Source organism: Helicoverpa armigera, chromosome 13, assembly GCF_030705265.1.
Source record: "Helicoverpa armigera isolate CAAS_96S chromosome 13, ASM3070526v1, whole genome shotgun sequence".
NCBI classification, from domain to species: Eukaryota; Metazoa; Arthropoda; class Insecta; order Lepidoptera; family Noctuidae; genus Helicoverpa; species Helicoverpa armigera.
The window spans coordinates 11,363,094-11,389,139 of NC_087132.1; the positions used below are offsets into that span (position 1 = coordinate 11,363,094).

A 26,046-nucleotide genomic window follows, 5' to 3' on the forward strand; every position below is an offset into this window, starting at 1 on the left:
ACATAAACATTCACAAAAAAAAAACACAGAAAACGAATCGTTTCTTATATCTATATAAACTGGACATATTAGCAACATTTTATGTATTTGTTGTTTTGTCCACTAAAAGAGGGAATTTCACAAAACTTATATTGAGCCAATCTCAAATACTTTTAGTAAGCAAACCAATATATAGATATACCTTATATTGGGAGCAGGTTCAATGTCCATTTTCTAATGGGAACGCCAGTTTACTGCTAGGTACCTATCTATGTTCTTTTGTTTCAGACCAACGAAATGTTCTACCGTGAGATGGAAGCGGCAGGAGTAGCGGTGTCTCCATACGCCCCTCAAACATACGATGCAGTGTGGGCCATAGCCCTAGCTTTGAGCAAAGCTGAACAGCTCTGGAGGTCCTTAGGCAATCGAAGGAGTGATGGAACGAATTCCACCAGACTTGGGTTGAGCCATTTTGATTATGATAGACAGGATATGGCGAAGGAGTTCCTTGATCAACTCGCGAATCTTAGTTTTGTTGGTGTTTCGGTGAGTTTCAGTTCCCATTTGTTAGCTTAGAATATGGCGTCTTACCTAAGTTTTTTTTTTTTTAATGTAGACGAAAGCATATCAGGCTACTACAATGTGTCTAATTTCTTTATACAGATTTTAACTATATCTCTTAAAGATAAAGTTCAAAGTTCATTAGGAAAATCATACAAATTAAATAAGCTTGATTGTACACTCACGTGTATTTAAGTGTAGTAACTGGGTGTACTAAGTATAAGTATTTGATGTCATCACTCAATAAATTAGATAGTTACTTAGGTAGGCAGTAATGGAAGAATTCAGTCACTGTTCAGTAAATTTAAGATCGTTTTTGGACCTCTGTCACAAAATCATTAATGAGTATGTCCTACAAATAACAATTGTATCACTCGTTTCACGTCAAACTAATAATTTACGCGTATGGATGGACTAAAATTATCATAGATTTGAATATTACGCCACAGATGCTTAGTGTAGAATGATAATATAGTGGCTTTTCATTAATTATAAATTATCATCTAATCTGTGTTTTATATCTGCGTATAATAATTTAATGCCATAGGCATTTTCATTTTATTTGTTGCCCCTACCTTTTGCTTGACTTCTAAATCGAAAATACCATGTTACTTTCTTTTAGCTAACTTGTAAGTATTTTTCAGGGCCCTGTCTCGTTCAATGGCGCAGACAGAATAGGTACCTCAGCTTTTTACCAAATCCAAGGTGAGTTTTCAACCTAAATGCCCACGTAAAGCCTTAACGTACCTAATTTAATGTGATGTCATGTACTAATATTATAACGTTGGATTTGTAGATGAATGAGAATTAAAACCCCTTCGGCTTCTGTCATTTTCACGCTCATTAATTTATCCTACATACTATGGTTTATTTTACAATCTTATGCCTTCCATCAATCTATCACCAATCTACAATTTTAATCGATACCGATAGCCCTAATATTTGATTCGATACCAAAAGCTCTTATATTTCATTCGATATCAAAAACCCTAATATTTCATTCGATGCCAAAAGCCCTATTATACAATTCCTATTACCAAATTCCTGTCATACTATAAATTGTACCATCCCCTTCAAGGAGGCAGACCAAAGACCGTAGCTCTCTACACCCACGGCCGCGAGATGACCTGCCCCGACTGCGCCCGACCCCAGTGGGCGGGCGGAGTACCAGCGGCTCGGAGAGTACTGGTCCTGAGGGTTGACTCCGTCTGGGCGCCAGCTAGGATGGCAGTGGCTGCTCTAGCGGCTTTGGGAGTCGCGTTGGCGCTCGCCTTCTTGGTCTTCAACTTGCATTATAGTAAACGGAGGTAGGTGGTTTAGTTGTGATGATGTGGGGTTCATTTAAAATTATTGAGCGTAAGAGCGTACTGAACTTTATCTGGAAACAGAATTGTAATGAAATCGTAACATGGCAAATCGCTGAAACAATAAAATCTGCTATTAGCAGATACTATAACTTAACATAAACCTATACATAACTCTTTAAGAGTGAAGTAATATGACTAACATAGTGTTATTGCATTTCTATGCACATAGAAGTAATTCAAGCTTTAGTTTTGTAGTCTTTGGGCCCTCCTACTCCGCTTTACCTACATATCGAATAATATCGACACAAAAGGTTCACTAATCATGAATTTATTCACTACACAATGTGATTTAATCATTACCTAATCTCTCCACCATTCCAGGTCAATAAAGCTATCATCCCCCCGGCTGAACAACATGACGCTGATTGGCTGTGTACTAGTATATACGGCGGTCGCACTGTTAGGCGTCGACAACGCCACCCTGCCGTCTTACGTGCCCTTCTCTGCTATGTGCACTGTGAGTATGATTTACTAGTCCCTCTTAAAAATTCCGAAAGTCAAGAACCTTGAGTAAAAAAAAAAAACAAATGTGTTTGTCGATGCTCGCGGTACCGACTCCGTGATTTTCTTTTCAGAAAATACAAAGCTACCTTCTTAATCTCACCCATTTCTAAGTCTACTTTTCCATAGTCACACTTATGCTAATGAGTGTAATGATTGGTAAAAAATTAACCAGTCTATAAGAGTTATTTTGTGATGCACCTAAACTAATAATAACTTATCTTTTAATTCTTTTTCAGGGAAGAGTTTACATATTGTCTGCTGGATTCTCGCTGGCTTTTGGCTCAATGTTCGCAAAGACTTACCGAGTGCATAGGATATTTATCAGGTGAGTATCCAAATACATAATGTAGCAGCCGATGATATGCTATTAATTTAAGCTTTAACCCCAAGAAACAGAATTATAAAAAACTGACCGAAAATCAACCATCAATTAGCTTAATCAATTAGCTGCCATCAGATTTTCATTAAATATCGTCAGGAACAATTTCCATTACTGAATTGTCAATTTTCTTGCAGCAATCGTAGTGGAGTGTGCAAAACCAAGCTACTTCAAGACACGCCTCTAATATCCCTGGTCTGTGCTCTACTGGTGATAGACGGGATGATAGTCACACTGTGGGCCATGCTGGATCCCATGGAGAGGCATCTCAAGAACTTGACTACGGAGATCAGCACGACGGATAGAAGTGTGATTTATCAGCCTCAGGTTTGGAATATATCATTTATTCTAAGGGAAAGACATGTAAGAAAAAAAATCTGTTTCATGAGCATATCAATTTGCAGTTGTTGCAAATGTAAAAGGATCAAGTAATAAACAAGAACTTTACCTACATTTACCTATATTTGTATTGAGACAAAAGGACCTACCTCTTTTTGGACTTTTTTAGTTAATATTTCGTATATATTATAGTAAAATAATTATTTCGATCCACATGTTATTCTCTAACTTCACAAACTAACCCCTAACAATAATAAAACCCCTAACATACTCCCTACCTCTTTCAGATAGAAGTCTGCAAATCCCAAAACACGACTGGCTGGCTGTGCGCCCTCTACGCGTACAAGGGTCTACTCCTCATTGTCGGAGTCTACATGGCCTGGGAGACCAGAAACGTCAAGATTTCTGCCCTCAACGACTCCAAATATATCGGAATCAGTGTTTATTCCGTTGTCATCACGAGCGCCAGTGTTGTGGTCATTGGAACTATAATTTCTGAAAGGGCAACCCTAGCGTATATATCGATAACCAGTCTGATTTTGATTACTACGACTTCGACTTTGTGTTTGCTGTTTTTGCCGAAGATTGTTGCTATTAGGAGTAATGGTGAGTTGTATAGAATTATAATAAGTATTTATAGCTTTAAGAAAATAAAACTAAGATACTTCCTGTCGGAGCTCTGAAACGATCAACAGCAAAGAAACACTATTGATTCAAGCCCCTTTTCAATTTAATTTGAAAAAAAAACTTATATGTATATTTCTTTAAAATCTCGACACTACAAACTGCTGTATCATGTCTAACTTACAAAAAATCTTGCAAACTACATAGAAATGAGCCTGAAACCAAATACTTCATTCTTTTTCAGCGGAAGAAGACCCCGTAATACAAAGCATGGGCCTAAGACTAGAGTGTAAGACGAGAAGATTTGTGACAGACGAGACGCAGGAGTTACACTTCAGGATAGAGATACAGAACAGAGTGTATAAGAGAGAGGTCGCAGCGTTAGACAAGGAGATAGGCAGACTTGAGAAGCTGTTGGCGGAACCACTAGACTCGGCTAGTGGGTCTAATGCTTCACTATCTTTGCATAAAAGGGTAAGCAAAACAGTTAATAAGTGAAAAATGTGCATGAAATAAAGCAACTCGAAATACTTTTTTTTAATTTGTAGTTCTCAACTGTCGCTACTATATTTATGACGTTATTAAGTATATGCTCCACTGACTGACGATGACGATATCGGTGACGACAACGATAATGATGATGACATCGATGACTTTTCCAATGACAATGTCGATGTCGATCATTGTCATCATACTTGGTGTACTTCATGACGTCATAAGTGGAGCATTTCAAGTTAACCACTTGTTTAACCGCTTCTTCTACATCCCCACAGACTGAACTAAACACAGTGGAAGAAGAAGGCATGGCTCACGCAGCGAACGAGCGCCGCACCCCGAGCGTCAGCGGCGGCCTGCCCATGCTGCTCCTCTCCGTCCTCCCGCCCGTCATCCCCCGCGCCAGCTGGCCCTCCACCGACGCCTTCCGAGGACGCAACTCCGTTAGCTTCAGCTCACAACCAAAACTAAACTACAGAAAATCACAACCAGCTATAGACCTATACAACCTCTGCCTAAACAAAAGAGAAGAACATACCGGTCTACTCAGCAGAATAAAGAGCTTCTTCGGAAGCAGTAGACCGACCAGCAGGAAAGCTTCGACCATGTCTATAGCAGACCCCACTGGTGCAAGCATAGCAGCTGCACTCAAAATGCATGTGGGCATGATAGCAGGACTTGTTCCAGGAAACAGAAAACACTCCATGGTGTTATCCTGCAACACCCTTCATGTACCCCATCCTGAGTTAAAGTTAAGGAGAGAATCTTACGCGAAAAGTGGTCCTATTATACGCGTGACTGATGACGAGCCCTCGTGTTCGTACGATCCCGAACCTTCGAGACCTTTGCCTCAGAAGTATATCGCTGAACCGGAGACGAAAGTGAACTTCGTTCTGCCAGCTACGCATCAAAGACCGATGTCTCATCAAACTCAAACTCAAACTCAAACTCAAACTCACTTTGAGTGAGTTTGAGTTTGAACTTCGTTCTGCCAGCTACGCATCAAAGACCGATGTCTCATCAGAATTCTTGTGAGAAGATTAAAGGTTCTCCAAGGTTTCCGCATAGGATAGCTCCTTCAGCTGCCAATAGCTTGACGACTCTTGATACGAGGAGGAAAACCAGCGCTGACAGTGTATTTAACATAACTGCCAGGGTGTTTGAAGAGCAGAGACGGTACAGCCATCAGAATGTCAACCAAGATGCGAAGGGCAAGTCCGTGTTAGAAAGCAGGTGGAAGTCTACTGAGGACGCGAGACCTGGTCCTTCTTCTAGAGATTAGACGTGTGTGAACAGTGCCAATTAATGTGCCAAACATAATCCAAATTAGTGTGGAGATATTATAAAAATATAACATGTTTAGATACCAAAGTTATCTGGAACGAAAATACTCGGTATTTTTTTGTCAAATTACTAATTATTTCCTTCTAAATACGTTAAAACCTTTGTAGAAAATTCACTAAAAACTGAACTATGTATTTTACTTATTTTATGATTAAATAAATGTAAATAAGAGATTCGTGATAATATCATGATGACAAAAAGGATTATAACAACAAAGAATAGATTAGCATGTAAATAGAAAATTAACTTAAATACTCTGCCAATATGGCTCAAAATCGTGTGCCAAAGTAGTTGGTCCTTTGGTCTTTTAAATATTGGGTACTTTCCCTTTCTTATCGGTCTAATGGACACAAGCTGTTTTTCATAAAAATTTAATAGTGCAGATTTCCAAAAATAAATAAATAGACAACAGTTGAATATCATAGTTTTACAAATCAAATATTTAAAAGACCTAAAAGTTGCCTTTTTAATCTGTATTAATGTAAATATTCTATAAATTTTTATATGTGTGGATTATCTGTGTTACTAAACTAATCATAGTATATTTTGTAGAAATTATTAGATAATAACTAAGTATCTACGTATAAACTATAAACTACCTATTTATTATAGTGATTGGTATTGCCATATAAAATTTTAAGATATACTTAACCCCTCTGCTCGACAAGATTTTGACATATGACTATACCGTTGATTCGGCGGGATATTTTGAATCGCGACATGGAAGTCAAAAATTTGTACTAACTTTCAACACATGAATTCTAAGTCCGTAATGCCTGATTAGAAGTATTTTACCTATAACTTTAGAGCTCACTTATTTGACAACAACGTGCAAAGGTCAAATGGGGTCAGTTAATTCAGAAAAATATAATAATTACGGTGTTTTTAAGTCTATCGAAAAGTTAGGCATTTCAAATTTGGTGAAAACTTACCAATAAATAATCGCATCACTTTCTCAAACACAACACAAACGTCATATTTATAACATTTTCAATCCATTGCAATACATTTCGTGCACTTATTTATGTTCAATAACTAAAAAATCAGCACATAAAATACACAATAAAAATGAACAATATTTACAAGATCAAAGTCACAGACAAGTAGAGTTTGGAATAGAGTTTTATTTTTTTTTTCAATCATCGGTGTGCATTCGATACCTAAATCGGATATTTATTATAAATAATCGAATACCAATTTTATATATTTTTTAATAGCAACTTATTTCAATTTTATTTATTAATTTTAAATTATAGGTTCAATTTGTTTTTGTTGTTAAGAAAAAAGATATTTAAGTTTTATGAAAGTTTTTAGCATTAAATTTTTATATGTATTAAGTATTTATTTTGGTGTTGCGTCATTCGTAATAATTTTTAACTTTAATTGAATTTTTATTACCTATTACGGAATTTTAATTTATTCTTATATTATTTCTGAACAATTCTAAGATTTTTGTTTCGGCGGAGGGTAAGCCTGCTCATAGAGGTATTTAGCCTACTTCAATCGATCTCAGTGGCGTGCACTTGGAGAGGCCTATGTCCAGCAGTGGACTGCGATAGGCTGATGATGATGATGATGATGATGAGGGTAAGCCTGGTGTTCTGAAATATAATGCAATTTGTAACTACCAAAGTAATGTACTTATTTGATGATGAGAAACAATAATAATAATTGATTGATTTTAAAGTCACCAAATATTTTTAACCGAATCCCAAAAAGGAGGTGGTTCTCAATTTGGATGTTTGTTTTTGGTCGAAAGGGTATATTCCCCATATTTGTTATTAGGTCCAGGATCTGATGATGGAAACCTTGAGAAATCGAGGGCAACTCTCGAAAATTGTAAGCATAGATAAGGTTATAACTTGACACTCAGATGTATGTCTGATAACACTATGAAACAGTAAAGGTTTGGAGCTGACCTGATGATGGAGACCAGAGAAGGTCGAGGGATCTCGACAACCGAACTTCTCTCGTCTCCATCTCCTTCACTGTTGCAGAGGCCTCGTAAATACGAATAATATAAGCACAAACACGAGAAAGTTTAAATATTCAGTTGTCGAGTTCCCTCAAACTTCACTGGTCTCCATCATCAGTTCAGCTCAAAACCTTCACTGTTGAATAGTGCTACCAGGCAAACACCTGAGTGATAAGATTTCAACCTATGTATTTCTGCAACTTTCGAAAGTCGCCCTCGATTTCAAGGTTCCATCATCAGATCCTGACCTGATGATAACGGGACCACCTCGGAAGTATACGCTATCAAACAAAAAAAGAATCATTAAAATCGATAAATAAATGGCTGAGTAATCGCGTAACAAACATACAAAAAAACGGTCGAATTGAGAACCTCCGCTTTTGGGAAGTCGGTTAAAATAAGTCGGCGGCGGCCATCTTTCCATCTTGGACCAGCTTTCGATGAACAGCGAACTATTTGCCCTTTCAAACAATGAAATCGTCATAAAATTTTGCGATAACTACACCTAACTACGGCTCTCGTCAAATAGCTTTGCCGCTCAGTTAAAAGTTGGAAGTAACGAATCGCCATTAAGTTTGGCAGGTCTACAGGAATCCTGCACATAAAACACCCGAAGAAATAAATAAGTCTTCATTTGCCGTCTTCAGAAACCCTAAAACCGAAGATTTTTTATTCCGGCTACAACGTATTTTCTACCACTGATTTTCTAGCACTTTTTCAAAATAAATTAAGTCATTTTACTTTTCCTAATTTATTTTCAGATTATGGTAAGTACCTATACAAAAGTGCAATTTAGTAATATTATAATATAAAATTATTAAATCGATTCTTTATTTTAACGAATCGGATCATTCGATGCAAAACTTCTATCACCGTCGCCATCTTGTCTATGCGTCTTCAAATTTAAAAAAACAACTAATGTAAACAAACATGGCGAGTTCGATCAGAATTCCCGGTAATTACGATTGGATTTTAAAAAGGTATATTTCTAACGGGATGCTAAATATGAAAGGTTTGAATGCGTAAAAATAATTTAAATTTATTTAGTTATTTTATTTAGTACTCACAAATGTGGTTTGATTGGAAAGAAAATAAATATGAGCGTAAATAATTAGGAAAGTGTATGACTGATTCGCAGACCCCAATTGGGGTCTAAACCGAGCTTACGGTGACATTGATGTTCAGACCCCGATTGGGGTCCGCTACGGATTTGACGGTTAAGAACACTAAACTTAAAGATAGGTACGGAAAGTATCTGGAGATTTTAATAAAATTATAATTATGAAAACTTAATGCTCATAAAAGGAATTAATTATAGATAATATGGAATAAATAATAATCGGCAATGTGTTGCGAGCAATAGGCAAAGACAATTAGTTAAACCCAAAAGGTTCCATCATGATCTGCTCATCATAATATATAAAATAAAGATCTCATAGCATTAAGAACTAAAAAAAACTTACATAAAGGTCAGGTTCACCAATGTAACGGCATAAATTGCAAAAAAAAAACCTCCTCTCCTGAATGTTTTCAAAATTCACAGAGCAATCCTGCAAAAAGGAAAAATCGTATAGGTAACTAGGTACTTATTTGCCTTTCTTTGTATTTACTTATAATAGGGGATAACTTAAAACTTACCAATGAAGATCCAAGAATGTATCCATCAAGTATGATCCGAAAATCTCAATCTTGCCGTTTCATTGGTGAGCGCAATTTCACTTAGTGATAAGTTACTTATAACTTATAAGTAAACTATAAAAAGGGAGTATTTCTCTCACTAAATACTAAATAGTCTTCATAATAAGCAATATTTTAGAACTTTGCTATGAAAGTATTTCGTTATAAGTCAGACATATTATTTTTAGAAAAGCATGTGTTCTAGAAAACCTTGTATTTAGGGAACGGTCCCAAAGTGTTCAATTGTGTAAATGGGATCTTTTGTGTGTATACGTAGATTTAGAAACGTGTGAATATTATGAATACAATTTTATTGGATTTTAAAGTAAAATTTTGTTTTATTTTACCCCCTATGAAAATAAGTACCAGAATTTACCGTTTTTTTTTCTGCCAGAGAACATTGCAACTGACAAAACAATTAAATCTTGTTGGAGGCTGGTTATGCCTAGTTACAATAAAATAATCATCTGCCTAGCCGTTTACCCAACTGTATGTTGTGATCGGCTTCGAGTTTAACCTTTTGCAGCTGAGTACCAGTGTTTTACAAGAACCGACTGCCTATCTGACCTCCTCAACCCGGATAACCCAATACCCCTTGGTAAGACTGGTTGAATAGAATACGTAGGTAGAATTTATTTTTTTCACATAACCATAACATCTGTATGATTTTTGCTATAATTATGTTTAGTTAAATATTTATTGTCGGTAGTTTAGTTAGTTAAATAACGGGTATTCAATAAGGTTTTCCGATGCCGTGAAGATAATAACAAAAGTACATACAGATAATAGCATAAGTTAAGTGTTTAACTGAAATTATATAATTTCAGTATTGTATTTACTTATGTACTGGTATTTACAGTAGACGTATTATTATCGCTTCCTAGACATAATGTTGTTACTGGAATTGACTAGAAGATATTTACACTATGCTAGGAAGTTATATAAAAATATTTTAAAAATAAAACGACATGAATTTAAGTATATTGTTTTGTATTTACTTAAACTATACATACTTTGTATGAATATTTAACAATAAACGTACATATATATTAACAACTAAATTATCAATTTTCACAAAGTGTCAATTTTACCGCCATCTATTTCAAGATAATGGAACTATAGTTGGCGCCAGGAAAGAAGTCTGATAGACATGGCTTGGTCAAACATAAAAAATAAATAGTTCCACAATTTTCCGCTAGAGTAATCGCGCCTACTCTAGACTTAGGCCCAGACTCCACCAAAGTTTTTAAACGACCAATATCTCTGCTCAGGGATACTACTAAGTGGGCGAAGACGAGATGATGATGTCAAAATTTTGGCAACACCGTCAAATGACGTAACACACCATTCCATATTTAAACACTACCCGCCATTTTTACAATCCTGTCTTCAATAATTCTCTTAATATTAGCATTAACTCTAGGCAATTGGCTGTGTTCTCTGACAGAGAGCTCTATTCTCTGCACTTGCTGTATTTCTCTCGGCCAGGCTACGAAGTTGGTGATATTACAGTTGACGGGCGATCCGATTCTACCCGTCCGACCGCATCGGTGGATGTAATCGGCCGTGTAGAGGGGAAAATCGTAGTTTATTATGTGGTGAGTCTGTAAGATACAAGAAAATAATTGTAAGCATAATATTGCTGGGGAGTTTCTTGCGCTACTTCTTCCCGGCATATCCGCATAAGTGGTGAAAGTTAAATATGGTTTGGGTTTGTTTCAAATACAAGCTAAATGAGCGCATATTCTGCAATTTTTTCCATTGTTTGAGTAGCATTTCAGTGTTTAATAAAATGCAGACCAATAACAGAGATAGATTATACATAAAGATTGATGGCCTAACACTAAGCCACAAAGCAATAAGCATTAGATGTTGATGTACCTATATTACATTATTTTATATTCAAAGAAATAAAAAAAATTACGTGACTCTAGATATGCTACCTCTCAACTTATGCACTTTACAAAAAAAAACATTTTAATGTTTGGGTCAAACAATTATTGTGGTATTAATTAGTAAGTAAATTACTTGAAAAATAATAAGTTTACAGATACGAGATACAACATACAATGTAGACTGACGATATGTTAATTGTTATATAATGATCTTGATCTCTTGAAGTAAGATTGAGGTATGCAAGTTGGAATGTTAGAACGATGACTGGAAGAGTCAGAGAGTTAGCGGATGTATTTAATTTAGAAGACGAATAAATGTGGCATGTTTGAAAGAGACTAAATATAAGGGTACAAAGCTATAAAAGGGAGTGAGTGTCAATATGACCACAGTGATGACAGTGAAGAATTAAAGCGGAAAACTTATTGCGCCGACCCCAAATAAAATTAAGAACAGCGCAGGAAGAAGAAGAGTGATCTCGATTTCTCTCCTGTGGTGACGGATTACAGTTCCATCGGGCTGAGAGAGAATAGTGAGTGCACTATAATATGTCCTGCGCGACTGGCTAATCGGTTTATATTATGAGAACAGTCGCCGTGGCCAAAATCAGCATTAAAAATAGAATTAGTGTTTTTCTATTCTATTAGTACACACAAAATAAACCTAATGAATGCAAAAACTTACCCTAGTAGTATCCAATCCTCTCGATGCAATATCGGTACAAGAAATAACATTGACTTTCCCGCTCTTATACATTTCAAACTTTCCCATTTTCAGAGCAACCGCCATCCTTCCATTAATGTTAATGCATTCGATATTATTTTCATTTAAAAACATGGAAACGAAGTCACAAGTCGAAGTCTGATTGGAGAATATCATGACTGCACGGTTTTGGTTCACGTCTGCTTGAACTTCCTTTAGTAATGCTAGGGGTTTCTGCGCTTTGCCTAGGCGTAGGAATCTGTAAAAGCAAATAAGTTATTACTCGCATTTGTATGTCATAGTTTGGTTAAAAATAATTGTAAATTCAAATTGGTTGAGCAAAGGCAGAGAGGGAGTAAAAAATATGCATTATTGTTTTGTCGATGTCAATAGTCGACCACGGGCGGCTGCTCCCTCTAAGGAGATCAGCCAGCTGCGCAGACACTGGTGCAATCTCTATTCTTTCACTCTCAATGGGACAGCAATCCGACACGACCGGAGAGACGTCAAGCACAGGACCAACATTTACGTGCTCTCCGATGTGTGTTGCAATGATTCGGACCCGGAAATCAAACCTTAGACCCAGTGCATAACAGTCGCGCTATACCTATAACTACTAGACCAACGAGGCAGATAACATTTAAAATAAGGTTACAATGGGACCGGCGTGAACTGTGTTCAAAAGACCCTTCCATATAAAGATTAGAAAAAAACCTTCACACATTTATTCGTCTAAACAATAACCGGTAATTGTTGTTGTTGACTATGATAATTTGTTGACATTGAGTATTTCGTAGACAATAAAAAAATATAGAACCGGCCTAAAGGTCGTAAAACATGTACTTGTATGAATAGGTAAGCATTAATTAATTCTATATTGAGACTATTACTACTTGGAAAAAAAACTGGTCCTCCTTTGCCTCTTCTAGGTAATAAGTAGTTCCATGTTATTTTAATATACAATGTATTTATTTATTTGTTAGTTCTAACGCGACTTTACGCGCTTCTGGACGCATCGTGGATCGCATAAATAATAAGTAATAATATTAGGTGTACATAATTGGTTGCCAATACCTATATATCTATCTGCAGTTGATTGAAGCCTAGCGCAAAAAGGTAATGATATCATGTCATACAATAAGTAATTATATTCAAGACCTTAATAAGAACTTGAGTACACTTGTTTTTAACTACCATAACCCAGATTTGTGTGATTGATTACATAAATGAAGTGACAAAAAAAAATACTACTCTTAATTTTTTTATTGTTATCACTCTAACATTAACCCGCGGCAACAAACGCGTGTCGATAGAGTTACTTCGCGTATATGAATAAAAAGTATCTAAAAGTGAAAAAATATTTGTGAACTACCTACTACCTGCGCCTGGACAAAAAATAGGCTGTATGTAATTCTAATGTCTAAGCTATTTCTACTGCCAAGTTTCATCAAAATGTCTAGCCGTATCCCATTGTTTGCCAAGTAAATTAAAAAAATATATATTTTAGCCCAAGGACATTATACATCAGTTTTACCAAAAAAACTATCGAACTATGAATTTTTATGTCCAATTTTTTAAATAAAGTATTTTATACCTCTAATATAATGCTGACATTTATACTGCACCTAGTTCGCGCACCTAGCTATTAACATTTCATAAGAACCTGTAATAAGTCTATATGAAACAAAAAATCTTCGACTTCGACTTGAACTTTGGTCTTATAGATGATATAATAAAGAGTTGGTCATAATAAATATTATTTAGACCACCTCGGACTGCCCAACTGATGGTCTCCGGTTCGATTCCCAGTAGGGTCGACATTTGTCTGATGAGCGCACTTTTCGGCTGTGGTCTGGGTGTTATATGTATTTGTACATACATATGTAGTTTATCAGTTGTGTTAGCATGGGTGCTATCACAAACTAATAAATAGCTTACCCACCATGTGTGAAGGTAATGCGATACACACTACATAGTATAAAACAAAGTCGCTTTTTCTCTCTCTATATCCCTATGTCCCTTTGTACACTTAAATCTTTGAAAGTACCAAACGGATTTTGGTGCGGTTTTTTTATAATAGATGTGATATGATGTGATGTGAGAAATTATTAAAGAGGAAGGTTTATATGTATAATAACATCCATTAAATAATGGGGAAATACTGTTATCCCGTACAAAGCCAGAGAGGGTCACTAGTTTATAAATAGAGAAAAAAAAACTTACTTTTGCGGTACATGCGGCAGTACCCTATGTATGTTGCTGGTGGTGATCGTCTTCAGAGACTCAGGGTCTACGAAGGCATTGACCGCTGCCGGTAGCTCATGAGGCATCGTCGCACTGACCAGGGTTACCTGACAGCCTACTGGTGGCGTTTGGATCTGAACTTTGTGTTGGATCTGTTAAAATAGTAAATTTTTGTTAAATTGAGTTGTTATATTCTGAAAAGTTTTAAAATGATTGTTACTTTGTTTTTGAGTTTTCTACTAACTATACATAGATTAATTATTGTTGAATAGTTAACTATTCTTGCCTTATGTATTTAACGACTTTTGACAGAAAATTAACATAGTAAAACATTAAAAACTATAAAAAAAAATCTGTGTGTTGTATTCTAGTTGATATATACCTTTTTTATTTATATTTTTATGCTAATGCTACACCGAAATATGCAGAACTTATAACAAATTATGTTACATCTATGTACCCTGTGTTTCATACAAATAAAGATTATTTTTTCTTATTTCTGTTCTCATATAAAAATTTTATATTCTAATTATGAACAATGTTGTTACCAGTAACACAACTTCAAGATGGAGGACCCGTGGAGATGGAATTTAAGCATCGCTCTGTTGAAACAAGTCAACCCTGGTGCATTTAACACCACTTCATTAAGGTGAGTGATATTCTTCTATATTCAACATACTCACACAATTAAACTTATTAATTCGACTTAGACTGTACATGCATTTACTTACTGCAGTTAAATTGCATTCAAAATTGTGGCAGTAACCTTTTACAGTACACACAGTACATTAACCATAACATTGTATACAGGAATGAATTTTAAGCAGTGCAAAAAACACTGGTGGTCCAGAATCATTAACAGAACATATCTGCATCACATGTAATTTTTTTTTTTTTCATTTATTTTATCTGCCTTAAAATCGGCAAAATATGGATACTAACTATTCTTAGGCAGTATACAGAAAGAAAGCTGGAAGAAGCTGAAACTTATAGTTAAAACTTATTCTTACCGGAAACTTCTTCAACAAATGTGCCATCTTATCAATGAAAGTATCATCCAATAATGTGTCTGCTTCATCCAAAACTACATGATGTACATTATTAATCTTGAATATTCCGGTTGTAACCAGTTTACTGTATGCTCCTAGTGTAGTGACGAGTATATCACAGTATTCTATGGGTGGGTTTAACATCTTCTGTTTGGTTCGACCTCCAACGAGAGTGGTGACGTTGAGGTTCAGACGTTGGGCTATGTTTTGAGCTACTTCTCCTACTTGTGATGCTGAAAATTTAATTTTATTACATTTAATAGTTTAATTTTGAAAATTATTTAGGTGACAGAATGTTTTTAAAAGCTTTTTATTTTTATTTTTGAATAGGCTTACCTAGTTCTCTGCTAGGAGTTATAACAACAGCTAAAGGGCTATTGAATTCTTCCTTTATGGATGGTTTCCACTCTAAAATATGTTGGAAAATTGGCAACAAGTAGGCTAATGTCTTCCCACAGCCAGTCTCTGCAGTCATTACAACATTAGTGCCACTCAGAATGGAGGGAATCGCTTTAGTTTGAATAGCAGTAGGCAAAGAAAATCCTTGCTCAGACATAACCTCAATCAAACTTGGAGCCACGCCGATCTCTTCAAAACTCTTTCGATAAACCTGCTTTTCTTCCTTTTTATTAGCATTTCCGTATATTACAAAGTAGTCACCCTTGGATTTATTGCTTAACCAGCCTTTGGAAGCCAGCGGTATGCCTTCAAACTTGCTGTAACTCTGACCCTCAAAATGATTGAATTCAGGCCTTTTACACGATATTATAGGAAGTTTTTTGGTCGCCTGTTTAACACTATAATACCGGCAATACGATAAGTTTAGTATAGGCCGTAGTTTCGACATTTCTGTGGCTTTAATTAACAAAATCAAATGAAGCCGTCTCACACACAAAACAACATGACCTGTGTAACTGTCAGTGTCACAGAGTTGAGAATGACATTGACTACACGTGACACTTGACAGCCACAAAGAACTCAAAATACGTTTAGTTTCGCCAATGTGCACACATCTTGCGCCTTGTATGATTTTTATTTTCTTTTTTGCAAGGGAATTCCATTACTTTTTAATTTAATATCTTTTAACTATCAACCTGAATGAAATCAAAAACGACATAATATTATGCTTTTTTGTACCTGAGAACCCTAATGTTGTTAATAAAAATACAAATGTCGTTAAAAGGGCTACCACCGCTGAAAAACCAACATTAGGCAGGTAACAAAAAAAACTGCATCCAAATCGGTTCATCCCTTAAACATAGCTCTTAGCACTTTTTGCATCGCAACTTAAAAACAGTACCAACATAAAATATTGTTATTCAATATCTAGATACATATTGTATTGATTGATTTGACTGGATATAACATTTATCGGTGTTTGGTGGATTCACCACAGAATCCATGGGCTTTTCCTCATTGCTAACATTATTTTTGATGTTACCGAAATTAATTTCGTAGTAGGTATAGTACTTGTTATTTATATACACTACCAATAAACAATAGAAATCCTATCCTGAGTGAGGAAATTGTTCTTTTGCAATGCATATTTATTGCAATACATACGCGATTATCTAAGTGGGTATTAATAAATTATTTTAATACTGTAATGAGCGGTTAAAGCATATTGTTTTTTTTTCCTTATGGCCTTCACTATGGTTATGGACGTTATGGTTATCGTTTTAGAACCTACGGTTGTACTTACCTAGACGGGACAGAACTTCAGAACGGAGCGGGGTGGAAATCTTTGCTTTGCAATGTTTTTTTATTTATGTATATTCAATTAGCCGTTTTCCCGCGGTTTCACCCGCTTCCCGTCGGAAGTACTGCCCGTACTGGGATAAAATACAGCCTTTGTTACTCGGGAAGAATGTAGCTTTCCAACAGTGAAAGAATTTTTTATATCAGTTAAGTAGTTTTTGAGTTCATGCATTACAAACAAACAATAATACAATTCTTTCCTCTTTATAATATATAAAGCATTTAGATTTCATCAGCGGGAAGGACTTCATACCTAATTGTTCCTGTAAACGTCTGAGTGTAGGTAAATACTTAGATTTTTTTTCATGAAATTTTTACTTTTAATATTGAGATGCTTTTTTTAGGAATTCAGTCAGTAAATACTTTAAAAATGGGCCATATTTTTAGAACACTGTCAAATCTGCTGATATTATCTCGCCTGCTTTGCCTATTTTACACAGAAATAAAAAAGGATATAAAAATATGAATATATAAATAAATATTTATAAAATATGTATTACCTAAGTCATTGTTCGCCAGAATTTACTTGAATACTCACTAAGGGCATTAATATTAAGCAGTTTTATCTGAGTTCCGAGTCAGAGCAACTCGCATAACTAAAATCAGGCTGAAAGAGTGCAGACGGGTGCGATTTTACAAATATTTAGAAAAAAAATAAGGATGGGGTTTTTCCCGCGCAAAAAATGGAATGTGTTCTGTGTTGTTTGTGTAATATCGGCGGTTTTTATTGGACACCAAATCAAGTAAGTCTGTTAAATAAATGTTCCAAATTAACTAAAATGAGGACTAAATTAGAATCACTATTTTTTATCCCGGTTGTCACGCCTATTGCGCTTGAGTTCTCAGCGTTTTGTTTAGCCTTATGTGCTTTTCCTGATGACTTATAGGAATGAAATGCCTGGAACGTTTCGAATGGTCTCGCGTATCCCGTTGCTTGACCGCCCCCCCAGCCCCTCAAAATTCGACATCAGACGATGCAGATCTTTGACTTTGCCGACCCTGTAGTCGCTGGCATAAAGAACAAAATATAACAAATTAATGAAGGGCTTATTAAGGTCCTTGGCAAAAAGTTTTGGGGCAATTCGGGGCGTTTCTATATACATATTTGATTTGCAAAAAGAAAAAAAATAGTACTTTTTTATTTCGGAAGCTTTTTTAAAAAAAAGGGCTGCACAAGTCTTCCAGTTATATGTTAAGCTGCGCGTAGCGTGGTCGGTTCGGGGATAGGTGTCCGTCTAGGTAGGTATCTCATCGGTACCTAATACCTGCCTAATATTAGCTCGCTAAGGTCATAACTATTTCCTCCGTGTTTCGGAAGGCACATTACATTAGGGACCAAGGCCATGGTGGAACCAATTCCAATAAGGAATAAAAATCACTACACGCTACAGACAGACTGCAGACAGACACGCAAAAAGTTGTCTTTCCAAAAATATACGTCCTTGATCCTCTATCAATAACTTCGGTAAGTGATCCCCTTTTAGATTTCGAGATACAAAAATTTGCATTTTGGTTTAGTTACCTCGTTATTTAAGGTTGCTTTAGTAATTTGTGTTTAGGAAAGGTTAAATAAGGCAGCACCTAGAGCAATATTTTACTTAAATTACCTACTTATTAAAATAACCGATCAAGTTTCGACTAAGTATAGGTCCTACAGCCGCCTAATAGGCAGAACAATTGTACGCACATAAAATCTTATCTTAATTTTTATAGACAATAAGTATAGGAACCTACTAAGAGAGACATAAAACACCCTTAAAACATGGAACTTTCAATTAGTTGAATGGTGCCAATTGTGCCAAACCCACCGTCCTGCTCAAGAACCCTGCAGCCAAAAACAAACCATAGTTAGGTTTAAATTGTTAAGTATCCCATTGTTATTCTTGGTCTGCGCAGCACGACCTCTTTTTGCATACCTTCTCTGTCTGCATAAATCATCTCACAAGCGAAAATAAACAGTTTCAATTGGAAGGTTATTCAGTAAATCCGTTCCCAACTGCGGAAACTATTATTACGGAACGATTATTTTGAGTGGCGGTCGGCCTTAAGTAGGTGCAGCATAATAAGCAGAAACACAGCAAATGCACGGGTCACTTGCTGCAAATCATGTAATTGCATACATGCATCGTCGTTCCATTGCAGTTTTACTTTTGAAGTTCCTACTTTTTTTATGGGAAATCATCAAATGACCCATTCAACGTGAGGGAGTTTCAGACTCTTAAGCCACGTATTCACTGGGAAACAATGTTGCAGATACACAGTTTCTGAAACATCACGTAGATGTTTCGCAATGTTTCAGCAACAATGTTTCGGAAACTGCCGTCCACACCGTCAGATGTTTACAATATGTTTATTTGGCGTTTATAAACAAATGAAACACGCGTCCACACTTGTATGCACATGTTGCGCAACTGATGTGGCGGGGAGCACAGAAACATTCGATAAACACGTAGTGTTTACAGAAACAAAATTATATGTTTCTGAAACAAAATTATTTGTTTCAGAAACACGTAGATTTTGTTTCTGAAACAGTGTTTATAAACAATTGTTTCTCAGTGAATACATGGCTTTACCGACTTAAAAGGTTTGAGTCGGTAAGAGTCTGAAACTCCTTGAAAACGAGAACATGGTGAGTTTGAGTCAAACCCACCATGTTCTTTGCCGCAATGACTCTTTCGAACAATCCCGCAGCTCTGGCAGGTTCAAGGAACTAAATCTTCATTGGGTAGTTTTTTTAAGTCAAGTAGGTATTTACTCCTGGCTTTTCGGATTAAAAATCATAATCTGAAACCTCTCAACCCAGGCTTGTGTAAGGGTCCAGCTTACAAACTAAATCCATTTATGAAGAACATAAATCATTATCAGTAGGAAGCAAAAGGGGACCGGGCTTCTGTCCCTGATGAAGCCTGTATAGCTGGGTACTCACTTAGCAGTGTAGCACGTAACGTATCAGATACGGTATCAAGTGAGTACGTAGGCACGAGCCCGCTGCAAGCCGCTCGCGCGTGGAGCGCTGTAAGCTCGCAGTGACCCGCCGAGTGGCGGTTTCACTGCGAACACAAAGGACCGTGGACGAGCCGTACCCACTTGCAGGTTGATACCACAAAATACAACAGAAGTCAATCTACATATAAAGAGTTCGAGTCACGCAGACATAGGTGTCTATTTGTGCGTGTTCACAGACGCCCTGTCTCAAAACAACTCAAAACAGTGCGAGCGCGGCTGCCGCTTTCTTGAGATACGCGCGTCACTCACAAGGTAGATAAATGTGCACGCGTTGTGATACCTACCTAACTGTAATTTGACTGTAATATTTTTAATTTTAATAACATATGAAAAAGTACTAATAATGGAGCAACAAAACAAGTCGTATTATAATTGTTCAGTGGACGGTTGTTTTAATACAACAATAAACCTTTTTCTTGCCTGCCGTATTACCTATAGTATGTACCTACTTATTTTCTCATATTTCGATGGTTCGTTTAATAAACGCAGTGGGTAGGTACAGTTAGGTGGGTAGGTAAGCGCCCCGACGGCCTCTGGCCCAACCTCCCAACCTACCCTCAAAGATTATTACTAGTAGGAGTTGATAATTTTTGTGATCATGGCGAGAGTATGTTGTAAGGTAGACGAAATAAAACTCGCACATCAAGGTTTCTGTAGGTAGAAGCAAGCTTAGATCAGGGACTGTACCAACCCATTACATACAAATTTTTTTTTCGCAACTAAAGAGGTACTTTGTTTTACATTGTGTTTTAGGGTATATATGTATGAATAACAAAATTATAAATTGCGGTTTCTGAAAAAGTTCGGTATCTCGTTCAAACGAATTTCCGTTGAAAGTGTTTATTAACCTCTTGTATGCCACATTAAATATTTTATTATTATTGGTTTATATTTCATTTTTCCTGTTTTACTCTCAACAATAAATCAAATAATTAGATACGAGTACCACTACCACGTTAGTTTTATGCGCATAAAAAATTTGACAACCCTAGCGCGACCGCCGAGTTTAGGCATGAAAAGTGAAGTACATACATGAGATTGACTTCTGTTGTATTTTGTGTTGATACCGTATCTGATACGTTACGTGCTACACATCTAAAGGGGTCTACACACCAAAGCCGCTGACCCGGCGGCACAGCCCGGCGGCACGACTGCCGCGGCATGTGGTGTTCTAGTAATTGTCAAATACTCTATGAAAGCCGGCGGCATGATTGTACAAAATACGGCCGGCGGGTTGGGCCGCCGGGCTGTGCCGCCGGCATCAGCGGCTTTGGTGTGTAGACACCTTAAGTGAGTACCCAGCTTTTCAAACGGCGAACGTTATGGTGGTATTAGCCAGTAACAAAGTTTAGAAACTGAAGCAATTTACTGCTTTTCTAATTATTGTACTTGTGTCTAAGAAGCGATAATAACTTAAGTGTCTGTTGGTATGTTTTTAAATTATGATAAATATGTAGGTACTGAAACTATGCTATTATCCGTAAGCACTTAATTGTTTTTACCTTCAATGAATCGGACTCTCCGAACACCGGTTGTGCGATCTTACCTTATGTACGAACATTTAGAAAAAGTAAAAATATATCTGTGAACTTAGGCTACTTAAGAGACCATTCCAATTTGAATCAAGCTTTTAATAGGTACTTTCCTTAAGAGTCTACTTATGTAGAAAAATAGAAGTCCAATTTTTCCTTCTATCATAGCACCCAGGCACTAGATTTAAGACCGCCAACCACCTAGGTACATAAAGACTGCTTTTTGCAATTAGTACAAACGGGGCATTGTACCCCGGTTAACGTTCGCCGCATTACGACGAATACCTACTTGACCAAAGAGACATTTCGGACAGCTATGAACCTAGTTACCAAGTTCTTTATACAATGAGGCATCGCCGTTGTAGGTACCTACATAGTTGCACATGCCAACATTTAATGAGTCAATTTATTTAAATCCTGATGATATTATTATGTTACAAAGAATAATTGTTATAATAAAACGTGAGAAAAGCAACTTTTTACAATTAACCTGTATTTATAAATAAAAATACCTATGCATATAATTAGCAACGTAACAAGTCGGTATTTGCATCTTATGTTAATACCTACATATGTAAAAAAAAACTCAGGCGCAAAATAAGCAGGTAATTCAACTAAATATAAATAGTAACTATAAATAATTTAGTCGCGATCACTAATTATAATTTTCAAATTCCCACTTATTTATTTACTGAACTTTATGCAACATAGCATTACAAAGGCGGACCTAATGCCATAGGCATTCTTTCCAGTCAACCTTAGGGTGAAGCAGAGAAAATATGGTAGGCAGGTGCATTGTCCAATAAGACATAAATAAAGCAACTGAAATGAGCTTTCCAGAATTCCTTATTTGTACTTTCCAGAATTTGAAACTACTAAAATATGCTTGACCAAAGAAAGACGAACTTTTTAAATAATTTCATTTGTAAAATGTTTTTCCAGAAACATCTTGCATGCGGCATCAGTGGCAGAAGTAAAGGTGCTATTCCCGCTTATCCAACTGATGCAAATGGCTGTTGTCAGTCTCTACACGACAGATGCATCGATGTACCCTCCACATGCTTCTGTTTATGGTGAGCATATAATAAGTGGGTACCTAAGTAAACCAGACCGATTCTGTTTTTACGGGAAATCCGTTAAAATGGTTAAAAATAATAATGGCAACCAGGCAGCTACATAGGTCATATATAGCCCACAAATAAAATAAAAACACTGCGGATCGCAATCGATTTTTTTTAGCAAGCTAAGTAAAGTTTCATAAAACCTAATTAGAATGATGATATAACCATGTATGACAAAAAATAAAAGAAAAATAATATGCTAGCATTTAAAAAAGATTAGCCACTAGAATAATAATCTATATTCTTCATCTACACAAATTACCTAATTATGTAAGAAAATTCAATTAGGTTTTTACTTGCTTGTCTAAAAATATGCTGCTTTGAGCCGATCACCTCTAACCTTTATTATTATTGTAAAGGCGAGTTTGAATATGAATAGTGCTAGGCCACCTCGGGGCCAGAGTTCCGTAGTATTTTTTTTACTTTTATCAGCCCTTGCGAAACGAACGCAACACAAATTCGACTTCGGTGTTTCCAATTCCAATCCTGGTCCCTTGCCTTAAACTTCCAGGAATATATAACTCACATAGCTTTATTTTTTCGCTTGCTTTTAAACTTGGGTGCAGCTTACATCTTATTTTGCTTAGATCTCTTTATTTTACAACTAACTTTAGTTTTTATATACCGTGTTTTTCTACAAACACGTACGGGTTTACTGCATAATAATGCAGAACCCTAAATATATGAAATGTGGTAATACACGTGGGCCTTATATTAACATATCAATACTTAAAAATAATAATATAAAGACCTGCAGTGCAAGTCATCTTACAAGATCACATCTACTTGGTCCAAATATAATAACGAGCTCGTAAATTTTTCAATTTGAACAGACTACTTTAAGCTCGGGGTTTTTCCTAGGTCGTTCACTGATTGTTCTTTGGAGATGAGTAACATCCTTCTTGGCTTGTGAATTTATTCACTTGAGAACTAATCGAATTATCATTCAAGACCATTTACACTCAAAGCGGAACACACCGTTGAAAACCTGTAGATGTACCTAAGTAGGTAGGTACCTAAGGGAACACCCGTTACTTCGTTTTAGGAAATATAAGAGATTCACAATTGTTTCCCACCAAAGCTATTTACATACTTACTTTTTCGTATAATCCAAACTAATATTATAAATGCGAAAGTAACTCTGTCTGTCTGTCTGTCTGTCTGTCTGTCTGTCTGTCTGTCTTTCTGTCTGTCTGTCTGTCTTTTCTTCACGCCTAAACTACTGAACCGATTTGTGTGAAATTTGGTACAGACATAGTTTGAAACTTGAGAAAGGACATAGAATAGTTTATATTACAAAAAAAATAAAAATAAAATTATTCCGGACATATAGCGCCATCTATTGGTCAAATCAAAAATCTGCTGGTAGTCACTATTCCACGCGAACGAAGTTGCGGGCAAAAGCTAGTTTCTTATATAGCGAGCAGGTGTAAAAATTCGTTGTCTCATGTTGCAGATGGTCAATCGTTTGACTTCATAATAGTAGGAGCGGGGTCTGCAGGGTGCGTGATGGCGAACAGACTGACTGAGATAGCCAACTGGAATGTGCTGCTCATTGAGGCTGGAGACGACCCGCCGGGAGCTTCTATCGTAAGATACTGCTTTTACCTAGTAGAATACAGGCGTCTAAATGCCTTAAGTCTTAAGATCGCTCGAAAATCGATTGCATTGCCTCCTAGCATTAAAACTTCTTAAAACAATACCACAGAAATTATCTGATATCTCTATGAGACAGGGTAAAATAATCTCTTGAAACTTTTTAACAAATTCGTTAATTATTCCAGATACCAGGATTATCAGTATTGGTATCACCAGCTCTACCCGACTGGAACTATTTCACGGTCGACGATGGCTTCTCCAGTCAAGCGCTTAAGACCAAGAGCATCCAAAACCGCAGAGGGAAGATGCTTGGAGGTTCCAGCGGGGTCAACTTCATGTTCTACGTCAGAGGAAACAAGAAGGACTATGAACACTGGGTCCAAGAGGGCAACATAGGCTGGGATTGGGAAAACGTCACCACATACTTCAAGAAAAGCGAAAAACTAAAAGACCAGCACATAATGAGTAGTAAATCCGCTGACTTACACAGCACCAAAGGATATTTAAGAGTCACACAACCGAATTGGGACCAGGAAACAGGCGTATACTTCAAGGCATTCAGCGAAAATGGTCATTTACTTCATTTGGACAGCAACGGATATGAACAATTGGGATACTCTCCCTCTAGTTTCACTGCTGACGATATTCGCCAAAACACTGCTAACGCCTTTCTAAGTCCTATAAAAAACCGAAAAAATCTCCACGTTCTCAAAAATACATCGGTCAGAAAAGTTTTATTCGACAAGACTAAAAGATCAATAGGTGTTGAAGTGAAACTACCTGAGGGAGAAATAATAAACTTATATACAAGAAATGAAATAATCCTATCTGCAGGAGCAATAAACAGTCCTCAGTTACTGATGCTATCCGGAATCGGACCCAAAGACCATTTAAACGAAATGAACATAGATTTAGTTTTAGACTCACCAAACGTTGGCAAAAACATGCAAGACCATCCATTAGTTCCCGTAGCCCTGACTGTAAAAAGAAAGATTTCTTCAATTTTGGATAACATAGAGCCTTTAAAAAATCTGGATCGTTTTCCAATACCATCAATTTTGGGCTTTGTTGCTTTGAACAAGTCTCAAGGCTACCCTGATTATCAGGTCACTGCAGTACCGACTCCCACTGCTGCATTACTTCCACCTTTACTATGTTCTACAACATTCACGTTAAAGGATAGTTCGTGTATAGCTTTAGCTGATGCAACACAAAAAAGAGGAGCATTATTCGCTCTAGTAACACATTTACACCCAAAATCCAGAGGACAAATCCGGCTTAATAGCTCAGACCCTGAAGACAGTCCTCTTATCTATTCTGGATATTTTAGCCATAGAGATGACTTGGACAACTTTGCAAAGTACATAGAAGATTATGTGAGCGTGGTAAATACTTCATATTTTAGGAAAGTGAAATCTGAAATCATTGATTTTAAAGTCAGTCAGTGTGCTGACTTGGTTTTCGGAAGTCATGAATATTGGAAGTGCTATGTTCTGAACTTGTCGAGTACTCAATACCATGCTATAGGCACTTGTGCAATGGGGGTAGAAGGCAAAGGGGTGGTAGACGAACGGTTAAAAGTAAGGGGTGTGCGAGGTCTAAGGGTTGTAGATGCTAGTGTAATGCCATCCATCACCAGTGGTAATATAAACGCACCAGTGATAATGATAGCTGAAAAAGCTGCAGATATGATCAAGATTGATCATGGAATATATTTATAACCGTATAAGGCTATTGTGAGTTTTATATCAGCGAATGTCTCAGAATCTTTTATAAAGATTTACGAAGACGGAATACAAGTGATAATTAGTGAAGTGAAGAATAATATATTTTTGACAACTGATTTGAGTGGTTTTTTATCCAAATAATACTTAAGTTATTGAATATGATCCCATAAA

The 26,046-nt window shown here is 36.5% G+C and overlaps 3 protein-coding genes and 1 long non-coding RNA gene across 5 annotated transcripts in view; 2 read left to right on the plus strand and 2 right to left on the minus strand.

Moving 5' to 3' along the window:
• The window catches only part of LOC110382340 (gamma-aminobutyric acid type B receptor subunit 2), a 165,091-nt gene extending 159,460 nt beyond the window's left edge, over positions 1 to 5,631 (plus strand). The window contains exons 9-17 of the mRNA XM_064037364.1: positions 268 to 525; positions 1,185 to 1,245; positions 1,619 to 1,847; positions 2,229 to 2,364; positions 2,648 to 2,736; positions 2,928 to 3,117; positions 3,417 to 3,735; positions 3,998 to 4,227; positions 4,527 to 5,631. Of these exons, the coding sequence (XP_063893434.1) occupies positions 268 to 525; positions 1,185 to 1,245; positions 1,619 to 1,847; positions 2,229 to 2,364; positions 2,648 to 2,736; positions 2,928 to 3,117; positions 3,417 to 3,735; positions 3,998 to 4,227; positions 4,527 to 5,216 (2,202 nt within the window). The 3' untranslated portion in view covers positions 5,217 to 5,631. The remainder of the gene's footprint in view (positions 1 to 267; positions 526 to 1,184; positions 1,246 to 1,618; positions 1,848 to 2,228; positions 2,365 to 2,647; positions 2,737 to 2,927; positions 3,118 to 3,416; positions 3,736 to 3,997; positions 4,228 to 4,526) is intronic.
• A 4,693-nt stretch (positions 5,632 to 10,324) lies between these two features.
• On the minus strand, positions 10,325 to 16,065 carry Dbp21e2 (DEAD box protein 21E2). The gene is made up of 5 exons (XM_064037372.1): positions 15,469 to 16,065; positions 15,094 to 15,365; positions 14,063 to 14,235; positions 11,822 to 12,098; positions 10,325 to 10,848 (listed from the first exon to the last, which is right to left on the minus strand). The coding sequence occupies exons 1-5, from the start codon at positions 15,977 to 15,979 to the stop codon at positions 10,600 to 10,602; spliced, it is 1,482 nt and encodes a 493-aa protein (XP_063893442.1). The 5' UTR covers positions 15,980 to 16,065; the 3' UTR covers positions 10,325 to 10,599.
• LOC110382342 (ecdysone oxidase) lies at positions 12,841 to 25,988 on the plus strand. Of its 2 annotated transcripts, XM_064037371.1 has the most exons (5): positions 12,841 to 12,955; positions 14,635 to 14,732; positions 22,371 to 22,501; positions 24,006 to 24,139; positions 24,334 to 25,988. In XM_064037371.1, exons 2-5 carry the CDS (start codon positions 14,650 to 14,652, stop codon positions 25,867 to 25,869), a joined length of 1,884 nt encoding a protein of 627 aa, XP_063893441.1. In that variant the 5' UTR covers positions 12,841 to 12,955; positions 14,635 to 14,649; the 3' UTR covers positions 25,870 to 25,988. The 2 variants fall into 2 exon arrangements, with proteins under 2 accessions (XP_063893441.1, XP_063893440.1); XM_064037370.1 differs by lacking the exons at positions 12,841 to 12,955; positions 14,635 to 14,732 and adding an exon at positions 17,446 to 17,633.
• Positions 23,853 to 26,046, minus strand: part of LOC135117688 (uncharacterized) — a 61,157-nt gene continuing 58,963 nt past the window's right edge. Inside the window, exon 2 of the long non-coding RNA XR_010277055.1 lies at positions 23,853 to 23,960. This is a non-coding gene — a long non-coding RNA (uncharacterized LOC135117688). The remainder of the gene's footprint in view (positions 23,961 to 26,046) is intronic.